Source organism: Triturus cristatus, chromosome 7, assembly GCF_964204655.1.
Source record: "Triturus cristatus chromosome 7, aTriCri1.1, whole genome shotgun sequence".
Taxonomy (NCBI): domain Eukaryota; kingdom Metazoa; phylum Chordata; class Amphibia; order Caudata; family Salamandridae; genus Triturus; species Triturus cristatus.
The window spans coordinates 299126031-299148204 of record NC_140590.1 but is presented as its reverse complement, the minus strand read 5'-3'; the positions used below and the strand labels follow the sequence as shown (position 1 = coordinate 299148204).

At 46.5% G+C, this 22174-nt stretch overlaps 1 protein-coding gene across 1 annotated transcript in view; it reads left to right on the top strand.

Annotated features, from left to right (window-relative positions):
* LOC146809490 (dickkopf-related protein 3-like) overlaps positions 1–22174 on the top strand; it is a 1194695-nt gene that overhangs the window by 898569 nt on the left and 273952 nt on the right. The window contains exon 4 of the mRNA XM_085616337.1: positions 13895–13987. Coding sequence (XP_085472463.1) covers positions 13895–13987 — 93 coding nt within the window. The remainder of the gene's footprint in view (positions 1–13894; positions 13988–22174) is intronic.

Sequence of the window (22174 nt, the reverse complement as noted above, 5' to 3'; positions counted from 1 at the left end):
GAGACACTTGCCTGAGGATGGCAGACGGGGTCTGCGGGAGGGGCCACGCCGGTGAGGCCCAGACTGATACTGGCACTGCGCTGCTGCCCTGCGTTCTGTCCTACACTGCAGAGGAATACTGCAGTGTGCCGACTGGGAGGTGTATATATCCCTGCTATAGAGGAGTGCTGGTGGATTGCTGAAGGGGTTCTCTCCCGTGCACTGCTCTACGTTACTTGTCTCCCCTGGGAGGCCTGAGGTGTGCTGGTGGGGGTGAGGCCCCCCCTACCTGGCCACGCATATTCAGACGGAGACGGATCTGTGCGGTTGGCAGTGCAGACTGCACGCAGTACACAGTGTGACGACCAACAGGGGCCGCTTCTGTGGGAATTTCTTGCACGAATCCTGTGGAGTGAAAGTATTGTTAATTGCTCCAATGGGCCGCCCCAGGGCAAAACAACCTGATCCTCCTGCGTCTGGTGATCCGACCACTGCTGTGCGTAAAGAGGGGACGCAGGGTTCGGACACTGAGGTAGTGCCACCCATGGGGTCTGACCAACACCAGGATAAGCTGGACCTCATCCTAAAAGAGATACAGGACTCACGTAGGCGATTGAAATACATATTGGGACACTCACCACTAGCTTGAACCTACTGCAGGCAGACCACAAGAAACTGTCTGAAAAGGTGAAATCAAATAAACTTGCACTGGATGATCTGATACCTCAACAAACTATGTATACCTCCCAAATGGAGCAATTCCAACGCCAGTTGTGGGGACTACAGGACAAGGTGGATGAAGCCGAAGGACGCTCCTGCCGCAACAATGTTCGCTTGCTGTGTATACCGGAGCGGAGTTAAGGACGCAATCCAACCCAATTCATGGAAACATGGCTGTGGGAACACGTGGCGAAAGAGGGCCTATCGGACCTTTATAGTTTTGAGAGGGCACATAGGGTGCCATCCAAGCCTCCCCCAGTGGGGGCACTGCAGAGAACATTAATAGCCAGAATTCTGAACTATAAGGACCGGGACACGATCCTGCGGACTGCAAGGGAGAACGCCTCCATCCGTTATGAGAACAAAACAATCTCTCTGTACCCAGATTTTACGATCGCAGTTCAGAAAGCGAGAGCTACTTTTCAAAACGCCATAAAGTAATTGCAACAACGCAACCTGAAATACGCCCTGCTCTTTCCGGCCTGCTTGAAGGTCATCTATGGCAAGAAAACCCTATTTTTTGATAATCCTGAGGAAGTGGAGGACTGGCTGGAGATTACGTTTACACCGCCTGTGACGCAAGCTGGGACGTCACTGAGTCAATCTGCAAGGTCCTTGATGCGAATTACGGGGACAACGACCTCGGAGGGGAACAGCGGACGTGGAGGCGGGACCGGTGTGAGCCCATCGCCGGTGCAGATATCGGACAGTCAAAGGGACGCTCTCCTGACAGCCGCGGATCACGACGCCCAATCCCGAGATAAGACTGTTCACTCATCGGAGGACGATACAATCCGATCAGACTCTGAGAATAGTTTAACGGTGTTTCCATTGGTTACTCCACAGACTATGAACGAATGTTGATGTGGTGTATGGGTCCCTCCGGAAGATGGTATCGTATACAGTGCTGTTTATTGTGTTTAAATGTACATAATGACGCTTGTATGCCCCGTTCTTAAAGATTACATTGAGTTGATGGGGCTGGAGTTGGAGCGCTGAAAATAATGTATCTGCATGCGGACTACTGTATGCAACAGCATGGTGGTTACTGCTCCCCTACGGCGGCTGCACTTTGTTATTGTTTTTGGTTATTAGTTTGGTCCTCTAACGTTCTCTGGGGGAACCTGGTATTGGGAGTTGTATTGGGCAGTTTTGACATGAACCATATTATAGGTTTGCAGCACACTCCACCAAGGGCCGGGAAGATGAGACAGGTCCCTATCCGTAACATCGACATAAATGGCGCACTTTAGCACATACACGCTCACGTTTTGGAACGTACGAGGGCTAGGTTCCATACACAAAAGACATAGAATCCTTGCGCAGCTTAACCGCAGGAAGGTGCATATCGCTTTCCTCAAAGATTCTCATCTCACAAAGACTGAAGTCCTTAAAATGCAAAAGAAATGGAGGGGGTAGTTGTTTCATACCTCATACTCGGCATTTGCTAGGGGAGCTGCCATTTGGATACGGAATGGCACTCCCTTTGCGCTGTTAGAACAGCGAGTTGATGTAAATGGCAGATATGTGCTCCTGCTGGATACTCTGGATGGGCGCAATGTGGTATTGGGAAGTATATATACCCCAAATTCGGAGCAGGATACATTTCTGGACCTGTTATCCACAGCGTTGGCGGGGTGGGACTCCTACCCTTGGGTGAAAGGTGGCGATTGCAATGCAGTGCTTGATGTAGATATGGATAGGTCTCACCCACCATTGCAAAATACAGGAAGCAAGAAACAAGCTGAGGCTCTGCGTAGATGGGCGGATGGATGGGGAGTAAGTGATGTATAGCGCATGAAACACCCGGCAGCCAAAGAGTACTCCTTTTATTCCCCACCTCACGGCCTTCACACCTGTATTGACAGGATTTTTTGCCCAGTGTCCCTAGTAGCTAATGTATTGGACACTACATACTTAGGTAAAACTCTCTCCGATCATAACCCGTTGGAAGTAGTTGTGAAATGGGGGAGCGTGCCTACACCCGTTCCGACATGGAAACTGCAGCCTATTTTGCTGGAGGATTCCGTGTTCAGGGATGCGCTATCCACAGCGATAACTAACTATTTTGATGTGAATGCACATGCTGCCAGCACTCGTCAGCTTGAGGGGGACACATTCAAGACAGTGCTGCGGGGAGTTGCAATTAGTACTGCTATACTTAATCGTCTCAAAACTGTTAAGAATAACCTCAGTGAGTTAAAACAGGAGGCTATACAGAATGGCTCAGGGCAGGAGGAACTACAGAAAGCAAATATTCAATATGCAGAACTACTGGAATACTTATGAGTACTATATTACACCTTATATACCCAAAAGCAGCATGCAGAGGCTGATAGGGCAGGACCGTTGTTGTAATCACAAGGGAAACTCCACAGTGTGTGGAGGAGGTAATGGGAGGCGTGGGGTTCTAGGAGCTAGCGGCCTCCATTACTAAATATTTACCACAGAAAGCTACTCCTAGTGAAGTGTGACCCTACTACAGTTATAGAACTGTTGTGAGTTAGGACATCTCACAAAAAGTTACTGACTGATCTCACACACCACCTGGTGTCATGCTTCATCATCGGCCAGTCCTCGCCCTCCAAAACCTTCGTTTGATGGAGGGCGGGCATACACCTGGAGACAGGGATGCACTTCTAAACTAAAGAGTGGGGGCCCGTGGGGTGGAACGTGAAGTTAAAAATCATTATAGTTACCAGAAGAAAATTTTAATGTGGCCAATAACTATATGATGCTAAAAACAAAAGGACGGTAGGTGGGGAACAAACAATTGTGTAATAACTGTAGAGATGGGTCAAAAACACATATAACATTTAAAGACAAAAAATGAAAAAGAAACAGCGCATGCGTAAGTTCCTTAAAGTGAGTGACTAATCACGTGGCTTGTGCCACTCTATGTGTGTACACAAACAGATTGAGAGTCAAGATGCTCTCGTGGGTCTTACCCTAGTTGAGACAACTACTTGCCACATGGGGGGAGGCGAGGGGACACTCCTGTTCATTCTGGAGGGAGAGAAGGTAAATCACAGTATTCAGAAGAATATTATCATACGGTGTATGGAACCTTGAAACTCCACATGCGAGTAAAATACACGTTCATTCACACAGTAACGGGCCAGAGGGGTCCAGTTACGGTTAAAATGCATTCACACTCTTACTGTCTCAGGCAAAATGTCCCGCGTTCAGCCTATGGTGTTGCTCCCGGTCCTCCCGAATGTAGGAGTGAGTCCGCGGGGTCGCGTTTAAATAATGTGTTTGAGGTCGTAATTGCAGTCAGCGTTGAGCAGTTACGGCTGAGAAGTAGTTCCTGGTGTGTTGTTTCCGGTGTCCCGAGTGGACGTGAGGAAGATGCATGCAGCGTAGTGCCTGGTTTAGTCATGGTTCCTGGTGTGTTGTTTCCGGTGTCCCGAGTGGACGTGAGGAAGATGCATGCAGCGTAGTGCCTGGTTTTGTCATGGCCGCAGCGGTAGGCCAATAGTATTGTCCCAGCAGCGGCGTGTGCCCAAATAAGGAGGACGAGTCAACGGACCCGCCCATGGTTGGTGTCACGTGTGTGACAGCGCGTCCAGAATTGTCTAGGTAACGCGGGGGTGGCGTAGTGAGAATGAGTTCTGAAACATTCTCCGTAGACCAATGCGAAGTGTGGAAGTGGGCGTGGACAACCATGCAGAACCAGTAGTACTTGTATGGTTAAGATGAAATGGAGAAAGCGTCGGGGGTTGCCATGGTGATGCGAGGGTGGTGTGGTGCAGCGGCAGCGATCCGCCGAAGGCGTTCGCCCGGCGTCTATCCCAAACAGCAGTCGCCTAAACCAAAGTTGGGCATGATAGGGCGAGCGAAAGGACCGAGTGCCAAGGGGGCGCCCGAGATGTAAATGTGTAGAAAGGAACCTGTCTTCACGATTTGCGTACAGGATGAAAAAGGGGGGGACAATCTTGCAGTGCCATGGGGGCACAAAGGTGCCAAGTTAAAAGGGGGGTTACTTTGGTTAAGGTGGCCAGTGAGGGTGTTAAAAATTGGTGTAGAGACAGTGATTAATGGCACGGTTGACGAGGTTCAGGCCATAACGGTAACTATACACAGGGAGAGGGATTATCTACTCAATTGGAGCCATGGGATGTCGTCGTTAAGGCCCCTCTCATGGGATCGCAGACGGAAGACCCAACGTTGTTCCCTTTTGTGAAGGGCTTTTGAAAGGTCAAATCTGCTTTTGTTCATGACTTCAAGGATAGTCCATCGAAGGTCGGTGTCCTTGTGATGTTTCTCCAAAAAGTGACGTGTGAGTTTGGTATTCGTTATTTTGCATCTTATGGTACTGCAGTGTTCGTTGATGCGTATCCTGATTTTTCTGGTTGTCATGCCAACATACTGGAGACCACATGGGCATGTCAGGAGGTAAACAACATTCTCGGTGTTGCAGTTGCTGAATTTGCGGAGTTGCCACGGTTTACCTGTACCTATGTTGACTTCTTTGGTGTTGGTAGTAAGATTGCAGGAAGTGCATCCCCCACATGTAAAATGTCCCATCACTCGTGGTTGATCCCAGAGCCTCTGTTGTTCAGTGCCAAATGTAGTTGGCATGCTGGCATCAACAAGTTGGTCTCACAGGTTTTTGTTGCGTTTGAATGCAAACAGTGGGGGATCCCACTGTTTTCCCGCGCTGTTCAGAATGTTCCATCTTTTCCTAATTATCTTCTGCACTGTGTTTGAAACAGGGGTGAATGTGGTAACGCATACTGTTCTTTCGGTATTCTCTTTCACCACATCCTCTAAAAGTGCTTCCCTTGGGTTGTTTCTTGCTCGCTTCTTAGCCTTGCGTACCATCTTTTTGGGGTAGTGGCGAGCAACAAGTTTTGTTTCAAGGTGGGATGCTTGTTCTTCGAATGTATCGATATCAGAGCAGTTCCTCCTTACCCGAAGAAATTGTCCAACCGGGAGGTTTTGTCTCAGGGCCTTGGGATGGTAGCTCTCATATAATAGAAGGCTGTTCTTGTCGGTGGGCTTGTTGTGCACCTTGGTGGTAATCCCTTCGTTAGTCATAGTGATGTCTAGTTAAAGGAAGATAGCATGGTTTTTATTGATGGTGTGGGTGAATCTGAGGTGGGCATCTTTGGTGTTGACCCACTGGACAAATCTTATTGCCTCTTCTTCAGTCCCATTCCATACTATAAGAACATCATCTATGTAGCGTTTCCAAATCCTAAGATGTTGTAGGAATGGATTGTGTGGATTGTGGATGAAGTCGTCCTCGAATTGTTGAACGTACAGGCAGGCCATACTGGGGGCAAAGGTGCTCCCCATTGAAGTACCAGTGATCTGGTGATAGATGACTTTCTCGAACTCGAAGAAGTTCTCAGTGAGCGCAAGTTCCGCACATTCCATCACAAAATGTTGTGGGGTTAAAAAGTCCCACTCTCTATTGAGGATGATATTTTCCACAACTTCCAAGGTGCGTCTCTGTGGTATGCTCGTATATAGAGCTTCTATGTCCATAGTTATTAGCCAATCATTGGTTGTATCCACCGTGAGGTCTCTGAGGAGGCAAAGGACATCCTTCGTGTCCCTGAGGTAAGACAAAGATTCTTTAACAATGGGGCGAAGAAACCAGTCACAGAACTGTGAAAGTGGCTCTAGTGCTGACCCTATACCAGACACAATTGGTCTGCCTGGTGGAGGCATTCGGTTTTTATGAATCTTCGGGAGTGTGTAGAATTTGGGCATTCTGGGTTCCTCATTTACGAGGAAGTCGGCCTCTTGTTTAGTGATCCAGTCGTTGCCGAGTGCCTCTGTAACCATGCTTTTGATCCTGGTCATCAGTGGACCTGTGGGGTCAGTTCTATGTACGATGTAGCTGTTGGAGTCAGAGAGTAGTCTCAAGCATTCCTCTCGGTACATATCGCTATTCATAACGACTATGGCACCCCCTTTGTCAGCTGGTTTTATGATTAAGTCTTTGTTATTACTTAAATTTTTGAGGGCCGTACGTTCTTTCCCAGTAAGGTTATCAAACCCTCGAGTATTCCGGAAGTTAATGTCTTCAATGTCTTTTAGCACGGCCTGTTCGAATGCAAGTATGTGGCATGAGATGTTTTGGTTAGGTGGTTGGAAAGTGGACTTTGTTCTGAGCCCTGTTGACTTCTTTTCTTCCGCATCTTCTACCGTGTCTCCGAAGAAATCACGGAGTTTGATTTTACGGAAGAATTGGGCCAATTCCGTATGTAGGACAAAGGGGTCATTTTTGGGTGTGGGAACAAATCCCAGACCCTTGGAGAGGACGGTCGTCTCCTCGTGCGAGAGTATGTGTTTGCTGATGTTAACTATGTTGGTTGCTCCCTGCTCGTCGAGGGCGTTTCCACTCTCCCTCTGCTCCTGGTTACTACTATATGGGGTGGTTGTGGTTGGTCTTCCCATTGGACTCTCGTGTTTCTTCGTTTTTGTCGGCCTCTCCCTCTGCCACGGCCCTGGAATAAAAAAGGCGGTTGTCCTTGTGGAAATCCCAACCCTGGTTGGTAGTATGGCTGTGGCCAGAAGCCGAACGGAGGGGGTTGAGGATGTGGGGCTTGCATCATCGGATGATGGTAACCCATTGGTTTTCGAAATTGTGGTCCTGAACCCTCGTCGCTGCTACTGTCACTTCTTTCCTCTCCAGAGCTGAATGTCCAGTTCTGGGGGGTGGGTCTGAACCATTGTCTTCTCCCTGGCTGTTGGGGGGCTGGTTTGTCATAGTGTTCATCCGTGATGTATGGGTAAACCGTTTCTCTACTGAATTTTTGTACATCCTTCCGGAGTTTCGTAAGTTTTGACTGTGTTAGATACTCCTTATAATCAGAGTAGTCTTTGTTGATTTCCTCAAGCTTCTTCTTAAAGGCTGAAAGTTGGACCGTTGTCTTTAGTCTGCCCTCACTCTGTTGTATCTCAATAAGGAGGGCATCTGCCAGTTGTCTGGCGGTGTTCATGATAAGAATGAGCCAGTCTTTTGTGCACTTCCAGGCGATGCTTGACCAATTGATTCTGAACTCCTTATTGTTAAGAAACAATCTTGGTTCGTTGGTAACAATAAGGCCTCTCGGGGCCGTGTTTTTCCAGAGGTACTCCGTCATAAATGCCCCATGAAGTGCTGTGCGTATTTGTTCCTTTTTCTTAGAAGAGAGAGCTTCCCATTCATCCGAGTTCTTTACCGTATTGGTGACTATGGTTTCTGCTAGTAGAGATGGTGTGTTGAGGATCTCTGCTAGAATCTCATCCCCGAACGAGAGTTCGGTGTCCATGATGCAAGTTGGGTAAGTGGAGTGTGATATTTTATCACACTTGGAATTAGCTACTTTAGTTCGGGGGGCAGACACCTATGGGACAGGACCGTTGTTGGCCAGGATAATACGTAACGCCCCACAGTCGGCTCAGATACTTGAAATTTATACACAGGAGGGGGTACTAGCCACCACACAACTAGAAATAAATGAGGCCTTTCAATCATATTAAGAGATGCTATATGCCGCCCCGGCAGAGCATTATCAGAATCAGTTTGACTCTTTCTTTGAGGACCTCCCCCTCACACAAATATCGGATGAGATCAGGGAGGAGCTTGAGAGCCCAGTGACGGAGGCAGAAATCAGAACTGCTATTAGTGCCCTTCCCAGAAATAAGACCCCGGGGCTGGATGGTCTACCGGCAGAGTTTTATGTGACATATATGCCCTTGCTGGTCCCCCACCTAAGGCAAATGTTTCAGCAATCTCTGGAACTTGCCACTTTTCAAGCGCTGGTGGTCTTTTGACCCAAACCGGGCAGGGATAGCAGAGATATTTCGGGTTATCGACCCCTTTCATTACTCAATACCGACTATAAAATTTTAAGTAAATTGTTAGCCAACAGGCTCCAGTGTCACGTTCCCCATCTGTTACACACGGATCAATGTGGGTTCGTACCGGGCCGTGGCACGGCCCATAACATCCGACGGCTGCATCACCTTATGTCCCACTCCAGGCTGCACTCTCAACACCAAGGGTGTATCTCATTGGACATGCGTCAGGCCTTTGACTCTCTCCGGTGGGACTACATGTTCCGAACTCTACCGAAATTCGGTATACCGGAGGCATTTACAAAATGGGTCTCCCTTTTATACACTAACCCTATTGCTAGAGCTCGCACAGGACAATATATATCGAGGCAATATGCAGTGGCGAGAGGTACAAGACAGGGTTGTCCGCTCTCCCCCTTAATATTTGTGCTAGCCCTGGAACCATTATTGGAAAAAATTAATCGACTGGCGCTCCACAAGGGCATTACAACTGGCCATGATACGCATATCGTCTCAGCCTATGCAGACGATATTATCCTATATCTCGCGAACCTCGACCCCTCGCCCCTTCCTGAGCTATTCCAAACATTTCGCTCATTGTCAGGGCTCGCTATTAATGAGACTAAGTCATATGCCTTTGAGTTTACAGAAGGGTTGTTGCCGGACGCCATACAATTTGGGCAGTGGTCATTCCGGGTAGCGCCAGCTAAGATTAAGTATCTGGGTATCAACGTGTATAGGGAACCAGTGGATGTCATAGATGGCAATGTGACCCATGCGATAAATTCATTGAGAGGACAAATAAAGTTCTGGACGTCCCTCCCCCTTTCGGTGGCCGGTAGGGTGGCTATTGCCAAAATAGTGATGCTTCCACGGTTACTTTATTACTTCACGAACCTACCAATTGTGCTCCCAACGAGCATGTTCAAGTTGCTGGACACACTGTTGATGGCGCTGATCTGGGGTCCGGGTCGGCGCCGGATAGGACTAGCCAAGCTACAACTGTCCAGTAGAGGTGGGGGTATGGGCGTGCCGGATTTCAGGGCATATTGCTACGCGGGACAACTACAGTGGTTAGCATATTGGATTGCGGTGCGCAACCTGCGGGAAACAGAAATGTCACAGGGAGAATGGGACAGAGGCACCTTACACACACTGCTGCTGCCCGGTGGAGTGATTGCGCCATCCGCTTCCCCGTTACTGAAGGTGGCAATAATATACTGGAAAAGGGCACTGGCTTATACGAAGACACGTACTCCATATGCACCTACTCGGTATAACTACAGCGTTGGGAACAGTTTCACACAGACATTTCTACGTGGGCGGAGGCGGGTGTAGATACTGTTGGGATGTTGTTCGCAGATAACACGCTGATGAATCATGACACCTTTGTAGAGGTGAGGGAAGTACCGAACACTCTGTTCCCACTACACGCAACCATAATGCGCTACATCAGAACCACTTGGGCCCCGACTGGTGACGAACTCCCGACACATGCACTGGTACATTTACAGTACTTGATGGGGAATAGCCGCCATTTGACTAGATGGCTCTATCAGGGTATTCGGTCTCATGCAGGAATATCACTGCGGGCACTCCGAGAAAGGAGGTCAGCAGACCTGAATAGGGTATTTACAGATAAGGAATGGGATGCTGTGTTGGAATATCCGAGAAAGGTGTCACGCAATGCAAAGTTTAAATTCCTTCAACTTATGATTGTGCATCGTACGTACTTGACCCCCGCAGACAACACGCAATGGATCTGAACACGTCGGACGCATGCCCACGGTGCAGGAGTCCTATTGCCGGCCTGTTGCATATGCTATGGACCTGTCCACGCTTACAACCATATTGGGTGGAAGGGCAAGAGGTCCTAAGGGAAGTGGCCCCGGGGAGGCGAGGTGTACTAGCGGAACATTCCTTACTGGGGTTGGGTATGAAGTCCAAAAGTGGTAACCACAAGATCAGATTTGTTAACTTAGCGCAAATCCTGGCTAGGCGTGCAATCACTAAACACTGGAAAGCTACTAAGGCACCGTTGGTTACGGAGTGGTATAGCGAGGTGGTGAGATGGGGCAAGGCAGAGAGCGCTGTGCTTCAGAGGGAGGAAGACCGGGGTCTGCGCAAAAAGCCTATCTCCTTAGAGTGGAACGCGATATTGGAAGACTTTAAGGCGAAAGAATTGTAAAGGAGATATGGCAGGGGTCTGGAGGTTACAGGGTCCTGCAGTTATATATGTGCAGCTGTGTAAGAGGTGTCCAAGACGTGATAAAAGACCATGTACGTAACATTTTATATTCAGGAGAGTGGCTGCTAGACTGAACTTTGTCAGAGTGTGTTGTACTTTTATACTGGCCACCTATAATTTCATGAGGGTTCATTTGGTGGGAGAGGGGGCCATCTTAAGTAGTTATGTTAAAAGTGTCACAAACCATGTTTCAAAATGTAAACTGTCGGCGAAATGTGCAATGCTCATTACCAATGTTCAAAGTGCTTTGTAATTATGGAAGTACTCATGCACTGTACGGTATATGTGTATCATGACACTTAAATAAATCAATAAATATATATATTTTTTTTAAAGTGATCTGCTTACACCTAAAGGTTACCAGATCCAAGATAACTATGAAATGCTGTTTCGATGACTTGGTCAAGAAGATTTCTTTGTACTTTCCCTCAGATCCCTCTCTGTCCGTTAGGTGATCACCAGATTCAGGCTCAAGTTGAGCTATGTCAGTGGTGGGATACAGGATGTTTAAGTCTCCCCTTTTCCACTCCAGAGACCTCAGAAAAGGCCAAATCTCCCCAGAATGTCAGGCAATATCTTTAATCCTTTTTCAGAAGTCTCCTTCTCAGGCATCTTTCTTTAGTGTTCATACTTAAATAGGACTTTAAAGGTCAAAAGAAAGATCACCCACCAGCCAAAAATATTTCTCCTCTTCTGGAACTTAATATTTTACTTTTTAAATTGAGTGGTCTGTCCTATGAGCCAATACACTGTGCTGATTAACAGCATCCCACTTGAAATATAGCATTCTGGCTGATGTAATATGTAATAAATGTGGGAGTACCATGGATTGTTTTCCATTGAAATAAAACATCCTTAAGGACTATTTTTTCTTTCCCAAAGTAATTTCTGATTTCCACATTAAACAATAAATTTCTTTACCAACCTTTTTTCTGAACCCTACATTTCCAGCAGATAGGTTGTTGATGTTAGGAGGGCTTTATTACTATTTAAGCAAGCATTTGCAATGCAATAGGTCTTGCATTACTGAAAGTATGAGCTATTGGCGTTGCACTATTATTTGCAACTCCAATAGGTCAAACATTCAGTAATGTGAGAACTATTGCATTGCAAATTTTTAATCTTGAGTCTACCTCCGGGACCCCATGACATTCTTCAGTAGACCAGTGGCCTGTAGAAAAGGGACTAAGGGCCACATGCAGGACCATTCCAATTTGCGACTCGCAATTTGCGCTCAATTGCAAGTCGCCATTTGGAATGTACAACAGTTTCAGAGACACTGATTGCGATTCCCAATGGGGTCTCAAAATGCGAGGCTCATAAATATTAATGACCCACTCGCAATTTGCGACCCCATTGGGAATGGTTGGCCCTCCCAGGAATGGTGACCTGCTGGGCTCAGCAGACCTCCATGTCTGGGACTGCTTGTCAATAAAGCAGGTGTTTTTTTAAAATGCTGCCCGTTTTCCTTAAAGGAAAACGGGATGCATTTAAAAAAATAAAAATAAAACGTTTATGTTCCTGGGGACCCCTTACCACTTGCGACTCCATTACCACCCTCTTGAAGAGGGCGGTAAATTGCAAGTGTTTTGCAACCGCAATTGTGGTCGCAAAACATTCATACATGGCTAGAGACTCGCTATTTGGAGGGGAACGCCCCTTCCTAATTGTGAGTTGCAAAACACTATTTTGTGACTCGCAATTCTTTTAGGACGCGCAAAACAGTGTATGTACATGGCCATGTAGGTTTTTGCATGCAAAAACTGGTCATACATCTGGCCCTAAATGTTCCCCCTCCAGATAACAACATGGATGGATGCTGCATTTGAGAGTGATGGGAGGGGAGGAGGGTGTGCCAGCAAGGAATCAAGAGATGGCCAGAGATGGCCAACCAACAGGATCAATTTGTGATGTCCACTGGGCAGGAACCAAGCACCGAAAGGCGGGACAGATGCACAATATTAACCAAACAGAGAAAAGGAATTTTAAAAAGCAGCCCAACTAACCAACCAAAAGTGGTGGGCGTGTCCAAAGTCCCTGATAGCCATATACCGAATACAGCATGCCTTGCAAAGCAGCGCATGCACTGCCCAGGCTCGGCCTAATAAAAATGATGTACATAAGGATTAACAGTTGTTTGTAAACTATAGAGCTGTTTGCATAGGTCTAGCCTTATCCAAACTATAGCCATGTACTGTTATCCGTTATGAAAAAGCGAATAGACCTTTGGCTGGTAAGCCAAGGGCCCATTCTTCAAGAAGGGAAACAACTGCTGATGCTCTTATGAGGAATGCCCCCATTTCTACCTTGGTAAGGCTGCCGCATTAGATGGACCCATGCAAATGCTAAGCATTATTGTTGGGACTCAGAGTCCAAGGCAGTTACATTATTTGTATAAAAGTCTATATTGAGGATCAAGCGTTAAGGTTGGGCTAACTTGGTTCTCTATTTTATTTTTAAGGAATATCAGACAGAATTCTGTGTTGATATAGAAAAGTTACTCGTAATCCTGATACTGCATCATGGCTATTGTCTCACCCAAGGCTACCTCTGTGTTTCACTGCCACAGTTTTTATTCTAGTATTATTATGTTCTCACCTCTGTGACAAAACGCACTTATTGACTTCATGCTGTGCATGATGACACAGTGCAGTCTTCCACATTTTTTCAAAGGGGCAGGAGCAGTTTTGACTGCTTTACAATTGATTGTATGGGGACACCATTTTCTGATTCTATTGTTATTCTATAATATTAGTTAGTGGTGGTGTTTTCGGTAAAATGTACTACTTTCTTTGCAATTTGGCTTGTTGATTTAAAAGAAAATACATCTCTGAATGTTTCCTAACTAGGCAAGTTTTCTAGTTATAAAGAGACCAGATTGTTATAAAAATGTGTTTCGAAATCCTGCATATGATCCCCCTTATGAATTCAGAGGCAATACCGATAGTAAATAAATAGAATTAACGGTATGTAACTTTTCTTTGCTAATTTGGTGTTAAGGCTTAATGGTGCGGTTTCCATACAAAATAACATCTTTTCATTGACTTTGTTATCTGAAAACTCAAAAACGTCTGGGATATTATGGCCACATTGGTGATTTTGTATAGTTTACTAACCTCCTTTGCCTCTATCTTTGATCTTCTCCAGGGGTGCCGAAATGCTAATGACTGTGAAAAGGACCAATACTGTCACGTCACGATCGTCACCAGTGAGTGCAAAGTCTGCAGAGCTGAGAACATGGTGAGTACATACAAAACCAAGATGGAGAAACCTTATTTGAACCTGTTTTTTATGAGTTATGTTTAATGTCTATTGGACTGCAAAATAAAAAATGCCCCCCACCTGGCATCTCCATTGAGCCAACAGAAAAAGAGCTTCAAGTAGCATTATTGAGAACGGGGCTTTGGCTCTACACACATGTTGACTACCCTGAGTAGAAGCATTTGAATGGGCAGAGGTTGTGCGCTATTGCCAAAGTGTATTCTGTTTGCTCACCTAACATTGCTGCCACATGTAACTGCCACAGCGGCATTCAAAATGAAATAGAACATTCTACACCATGATGTAATGCGTCACAGCTTAAGTGGCATCTCTCTTTTTTTTTTTAACTAATTTTATTGATTTTCCATTAAACAGCCGAGTAGGCTAATCATATAATAGGAGTTCGGCACATAAGGTAGTATTGCATAGTATAGTGGTTCAGCATAAAAACGCATTACACAGTACATTACATTATCTGTATCAGCACAATGTCTTTGCTTTGCATCAGCCAATATTTATTTTTCCACAATTGACCTTACATTATTCAAAACCAGAAGGGATAAACATGGTTATTTATTAACTCACCCCAACTTTCCCCCCTCCCATTATTGTTTCTGCATTGCCATCATTTATCTACATGTTCCTCCGGCCTACTCTCTAGCTTAATAGTGTGCGTCAATTAACTGTGTCCATCGGACACTGTATCTTGCTTTTGTTACAAATATGCTATTGGGTTATTGTGTGTTCCGGGTGCTATCTACCGGCTCCAAGTGCGCTCCTTTAAGGGCTTCTAGCATCGCATCCCATTCCAGGGATATCGGATGTTTCCACAGTCCCAAAGCTTTCTCCCGCGTATCGCTGCACTCTCAGCGCAACCCCAGTGGAGCATTTCACTATGCCAAATGTGCACGGTGGGGGTTTCATTGACTTCCATCGCATAGTGATGGCTCTTTTTCGTGATTATTAGGGCGAGGTCCGTAAATCTATTCTGTACCTTCTTGTTTTCTCGAGCGCTCATATAGACCCAGGATATAGTCCTCAATTGGGTTGTCCAGATTTTGCTGCGTGACTGCCACTAAGTGAGGTCTAACTGACTTCCAAAATCGTCTCAAGCGAGGGCATGCCCATAACGTTAGCTAAGTTGGCCTCACCCAGATAGCATCGAGGGCAATGGTGTTGTGTTTGTGGGAACATCCGTTGCAATCTGCGTGGGGTAAGATAGGCTCTATGGAGTAGCATGCTTTGTATAAATTTAAACTTTGCATTTCTGGACACTCGTTTTGGGTATTCTAAAAGACCACCCCATTCCTTGTCTGAAAGCTCCCGCCCTATGTCCTCCGCTCACGTTTTTCATAGTTCATATCCCCACATATAGCCATTTTATAAGATGTCTATATTAATGCGACATGTGTCAAGTATAAGTGATCTGGCACCCTGGTTTCTCTCATCCATCAGTAGTCCATTATTGAATAAGTCACCTACTTTACTAACTCCTTCCTCTAGCCAGGCTCCTATCCTGCATTGTGTGAGCCCTCCGCTATTTAGTGGGATTCCCACTAGTGGGATGTTCCCGGCATAAGGGTGACAACGGGATGTGTATTGTAGCACTGAACTGCTGTAACAGCTTAAGTAGCATCTCATGGAGCAGTGGTCTGCATTAGCCATAAAAACTGAACTTCTCTGACTTTACCTTCCAAATTCACTATACAAAGATCAGGTACTCCTACCGCTAGACTTTCAATCACCTCATGTACAATTAAAATGAATCAGCTGTATCCAGCAACTGATTTGTACAACTGTTTTTACTTTAAATCAAACATCAATCAGTCATCTCTTTGAGCAATCACCCAAGGCACACAAGTAAAAAAAATGCAGCACTGCATGCAAGATGTGTGGCCCCAGTGAACCCTGGTGCAGTGGGTGGTGCAAATTCATTCAAAGTGAGTCACTGTGCATGTGTATAATTCATATACATTTAGGTTGTTGTGATAACTAGAAATAAAACCATCTGACTCGTCCTAGTAAATTACCACAAATGGGAGTTTCTAGGGGAAATGTACCAGTTCAATATTTCACAATTTAGAGTGGGTAGGAATCAATCACGTATCACAGTCCCACTTTGTATGGTTATGAACACGAGGCAGAGATTTTCATCAGTTGTAGGCCACTCGTAAATTTTAATAGTAAGAGCCTCTGTTTATTTCTTGTATCCAGTCCTTTTGTCAAATAAAACGTCAACGCATTTCGAAGCCATGTTGTTCCTGGGTCCCCTCAGGACTTCAGCTGGTTGTTTTAACAATGCCAAATGTCAACCGTGTCCTTCTCGTGATTCAGTTGAGGAGGCCTAGTATCAGGTATATGCTTCAGTTGGTAACCCAATTTTGTGACTGGAGACAGCTTGTTTTATGTGGAAAAGAAGGACATAGCCAATTGAGTGCAAAAGGATCCTTAATGTGAATTGTAGAACATGCAAGAAGGACCGGTAGTACTCATCGTCCCTCAGGGACAGAGGTTTTTTTTTCAAACAAATCTAAATAAGAGGTTTGAGAGCTCTCATACATGTATTCCAGTACCACCTTCGGTAATTAAAATCAAAACTCAAAGACCGAAGCTCACCTTGGCGAACATTATTGGTGGTTGTATGATTGTATAGTCTGAAGACAAACTGCGACCGTTCTTGTCAGTATCTAAATTTGATAAGAAGATTTAATCGGTGATATCTTTTGTATGTACCCAATCGTCTCAGTAAGCTTCCACACTGAAGAGGCTTACCTTTATGTTACAGAAATTCAATGTTTTAGGCCAGCAGTGGACGACAGTGTCTGATTTCTAACATCTACAGCAGCTACATTTCTTGCTTATAACTAGCAGGGAAGAAAGTCTGGCTCTGTGACCTCTGCTTGGTGATTCGGGCGTGTGGCATGCTGACTTAAATGCATCATTCCCACGGCGAAGGTTCATGGGTATTGTGGTTTTTGGATATGATACTCATGGAGAGTGACGTTTTTTTACATTTTATTGCAAACAAGATATGGATCTCTTAGTTAAGAATGTAAAGATTATTATGACTAACTTGATCCCACTCAAAACAGGGGTATCAACTCAAAAACTGTATTTTTCTACAAAAATGGGGAATGGCAAAGGATAACAGAGGGAAGAAGTAGGGAGTGCAAGGAAAAAAGTGACCCATACTCTTTTAAGTTGAAAGCTCGGTAAGACATCAAATGATCACACTCTTCTTATTTCAGGCAGTTCATTAAGACCGGAGATGACTGTGTTATATTTCAATATCATTGTTGCTTCCTTCTTACAAAGCAGATTTTCAGCATTGCTCCCTATCAAATCTTTGATTGAGTAAATCACGGTTCATTTCAACTCCAGTTATTTGTGTTCCTGTTCTAAAAAAAATTCACAAGTGGGGCCGTAGCAACCTTGCATAAAATTCTTGGCAAATACTTGGCAAAGAGGCTTACAGCATTCCCTGAGAGGATATTTTTTTGTTCAATATTTTGCGAATAATTGTCTTATAACTTTTGATATGTATCCTAGTTTGTGGAGAGACCTTTTACCTCAAAGTTGTAAAGGGGTATAACAGTATCTCCTCTGGAACTAAGATGCTGTTCAGACAGTATCTATTTTTGGACGGGTGTTCAGAGGGATATATTAGTAAACTGGCTGCTAGAAACTTTAGAGGTGTTAGCCATTCATATGGACATCCTCCGTTTCAAAGCTCTATTGAGTTTTTTGCGATAGACTTTCATCACTAGATGAACTGTGTCTAAGGTGTACCAGAATTCATTAAATAAGCCTCAATTTCTTACAGCCAGTAAATATACCAAGTTTGGGAGACAACTAAAAAACAATCAGGTGGCATAGTATAGGTTTGATCTCCATTCTCCATTCAGCACATAGGAACAAGGACAGAGAGGGACATCATTTCCCCATTTACCGAAACTGGACTGACTCAATTCCCCTTATTGGGGATATTGCTGGACCAAGGCTTATTAGCGGAGGGTCCATAGAAGCTCTACCACACGTAGGATAGAGAGTTGTCTTGATTTTGACATTAGAGATTTCTTTACTACCCTTACACTGGGTAGATGCGTATATTAATGATGACCAGCAGAGAAAGTATTGAGGATTGATTTACCAGACACTGAAGCAATTTGTATACGAGTATCGTTTTGGGACGGAATTATCACCAAAAGAGAAGCGATACAAATTAAAGATTGAGCCTTGAAAAAGTAGCGGGACAGTATGCCCATCTGCGACAAAACACGTGTTGGCTAGGTATCCACCAAAGAAAAAAGAGAAAAAAGGAAGTAAAAGAAAAGAGAAACAAAAGATGATTGATTTGTTGTGTACTTGAACTTTGATATACATGTGAATAACTATTTCAGCATGTGCTGAGGACTATGTTTTGTTAACTTCTTACATTAAGCCAAACTTGATTTGGATGTTGAAATTAATGTAACAAGTTACAGTGTGCAACTTTTGTAAAGTTGTCACTTTGTTGCCTTAAATCTCCTGTGCCCTTAATGGTTACATAGGGAATTTGAACCCGGGACATCTTTCTGCCTTCCTAGGGATATGTGGTAACGACTCCCAGTAAAGGAAAGGGACCTGCCCTGGAATGAGGTGTTGCCTCCCTGCAGAAGAAAGCCACATGAGTGTTGGCCCAAAAGGCGAGCTTCATAGCTGAAGCCACATTTGAGGAGGAAAAAGGGAACACTTGGGTCCCATTGTTTAGGCAGACTAGCTGGCACCTTTGGATGGAGAAGGGAACTTATTGTCAAACCGGTTTTTCAGGGGTGTGTAGCCCCCTTGGTAGCCATACCTCTGGGTTGCATCTTGGAATAGCCAGATGCCACATTTCTCAGGAAGTGGTCAACAGGAGAAAGTGAACCTGGTAGCCCACTGGCTACCAACCTCATTCTACCTTAAGGGCATTTTCTGAGCATAAATGGGGCACCCCTGTCACCCAGAACTCAGATCTTGTCTGTAATCGAATAAGGACTGAAGGACTGCCATGCTGTACCATGGAACCAGCAAAGAGAGGCTGCACTGGCGTGGGCTGCACATGCTGAACCTGGTGGCTAGCAAAGAAGAGTGTCTGTGCCTGCTATTTAATTCCCATGGAGAAGAGGTCTCCAGAGACCAGCCAAAGCAAAGAGACTCCATGGGTCAGTTGGCTGACCTCATGTTCACAGCACAGGGCCACAACAGTTCAGAAGCCTTATGGGGCAAGTTGGAAGCCAAAATCTTCAGATCTGGGGACTTGGCCAATATCAATGTGGCGTAGGACACTCATTTCAGAGCTCCTATCACCGATCCCTGCTCTGACCTGGTGTCCTGAATGTCTCCAGCCCTCCTGCGACACTCCCTGACATGGGGATGCCATCCAGGGCTGATGAGTACCACTGATAAGAAGGACGCACTGACGGAGTAGATGCAAGGCCACGAAAGTGGTGAAATTGAACCCCTCCAAGATGTCGGAGGGAACCACGGCGCTGGAGCAGAAGCGCTGGGGGCCTGATGGGACTGGCCAGTCCCAGTGGTAGAGAACGCCACTCTCTATTTATATGCTGCAACCCCTCCCTCCTCACCGGGAGAGGGGCTAACTGGACACTGGGTGGACATGTGGCAGTGAAGCTCAGGCCTCCCATAGATGGACATGCGGAGATCCCTGCCTACACTGTGTGCCAGGATGCAGACACATTGACCTGGAAGGCAGACCAGGTTCGGTGGATGCCTGCACCAGTGGGAGCCGCAGAGGACTGTGTGGTGGTTAGAAAGTGGGGTGGGTGGGAGTGAATAGTCAGATTATGAGCCCCTCCCCTACTGAGAGGTGGAGGTTCATATCCCCATGGGAAGGAGAACAGGTGCCAGAGGCCCGACAGGAGGTTGGAGTGATCTCCTGAGGCGGAAAGCCGGGAGCGCTTTGTCAGTTTCTTTTAAAACAAAACCTTTGTGTATTTCGTGCTTTTAATTTACTTGTGTGGTGTCCCCCTCCTACCTTCACTTGCTCCTTGCCACTCTCACCGTGCAGCCGACTAAGGCGCTGCCTCAGAGCCCGAACGAGTTTCGCCGCCATTGCCTGGGAATCCCTGGGCAGAGGACACGCCCATTTGCGCCAGGCCACGCCCCCCTCCGACTACTTAAATCGCGCCTCTTTCATTTAGCGCGTATTAGGTTGGAGTGATCTCCTGAGGCGGAAAGCCGGGAGCGCTTTGTCAGTTTCTTTTAAAACAAAACCTTTGTGTATTTCGTGCTTTTAATTTACTTGTGTGGTGTCCCCCTCCTATCCTCACTTGCTCCTTGCCACTCTCACCGTGCAGCCGACTAAGGCGCTGCCTCAGAGCCTGAGCGAGTTTTGCCGCCATTGCCTGGGAATCCCTGGGCAGAGGACACGCCCATTTGCGCCAGGCCACACCCCCCTCCGACTACTTAAATCGCGCCTCTTTCATTTAGCGCGTATTAGGTTGGAGTGATCTCCTGAGGCGGAAAGCCGGGAGCGCTTTGTCAGTTTCTTTTAAAACAAAACCTTTGTGTATTTCGTGCTTTTAATTTACTTGTGTGGTGTCCCCCTCCTACCTTCACTTGCTCCTTGCCACTCTCACCGTGCAGCCGACTAAGGCGCTGCCTCAGAGCCCGAGCGAGTTTCGCCGCCATTGCCTGGGAATCCCTGGGCAGAGGACACGCCCATTTGCGCCAGGCCACGCCCCCCTCTGACCCTATTTTAACCATGTGCCTGGCCCGGCCGCGCAGCGGGCACGCCGCCGGCGCGCCAAAGGCAAGCCCGTCTGCGCCCGTCCGCACCAGGCCGGTCCAAGGGGCAACGCACCCTGCCTCTTTCCTCACATACTCACCCCAGCAGCTTCTGGCCTATTACAATGACTGGCCTATTAGCACAGTCACCTCGGCCATGATCAACTCTCTTAACATTGCGCGGCCTACCCAAAACTGCCTTCTCAACCCCTCTCTTACGCCGCAAGCTCTGTTATCTCGCCTCACCTCCCCTTCTACTTCTCCTAGCCACCCGGATAGCCCCTCTGCCTCTGTTTCATTAGCCCTCCTCAATACCCGCTCGGCGGTCAAGCATCATTTGGAATTGTTCGACCTTATTGATACCACCTGTCCTGATATCCTGTTTCTTACCGAAACCTGGTACACGGCTGACTCTCTACCCGACGTTCTCAGCTCTCTCCCTGATTCCTACTATATCCTCCGTGCTGACCGCCCTGGGGGAAAGATTGGCGGGGGAGTGGCTATGATAGTCCGCTCCAACCTCCTATTTCAACCCCTTTCCCACTCTCCTATTCCATCTGTTGACCTTTTAGTAGTACGCTCCACTAACCTTGCCACTCCCCTCACGATCATTCTGCTTTATCGTCCCCCCCAATCCATGTCCCACTTCATTCCAGCCTTTCAGGACTTATTAGCCACCCTGGTAGTCAACAATTCATCCCTCCTCCTGTTAGGGGATCTTAATTTCTGGCCAGGTGACCCGCGCGAGGACATCATGTCCAAGAATTTTTCTGAAACCCTTCATAGTATCAACTTTACTCCCCACATCTTTACACCTACCCACATACACGGTCACATTTTGGACCAAGTATGGTCCGCCAACCTATCCATCGCGGATCCTCACATATCCCCATGTGCCTGGTCCGACCATTTCCTGATTACTTTCTCTACTCGCCTGGCAGAGGCTAACCTCCCCCCCTGTCCTAAAAACATCTTCGCCCGAAATTGGAACAGAGTAGACATGGTCGCCCTCAAATTCTCTTTAGCCTCATCAGTCCCCGCCCTGATCAATACCCACCCCAACAAACAGGTAGCCCTCATTAACACCTGGCTCCTTGACACCTGCAATCAAGTGGCTCCTCTTAGACGGGTGAGAACTCAGCACCTTCATGACGCTAACAGATGGTTTTCCAGCGCCCTTAAAATCCAAAAATTTGCGTTGCGCCAGGCGGAACGCCATTGGCGCCGCAAATACCACCCTGACGCCAAGCTACAATATCTTATTCTTTTGCAGGCATACAAAAAATCTATCCTTTCTGCCAAACAAGAATACTTCTCGCTGAAAATTCAATTGGCAGCTAACAAACCCAAGGAGATTTTTTCTATTGTGCACCAACTCTCCTCCGACAGAGCCGTCTC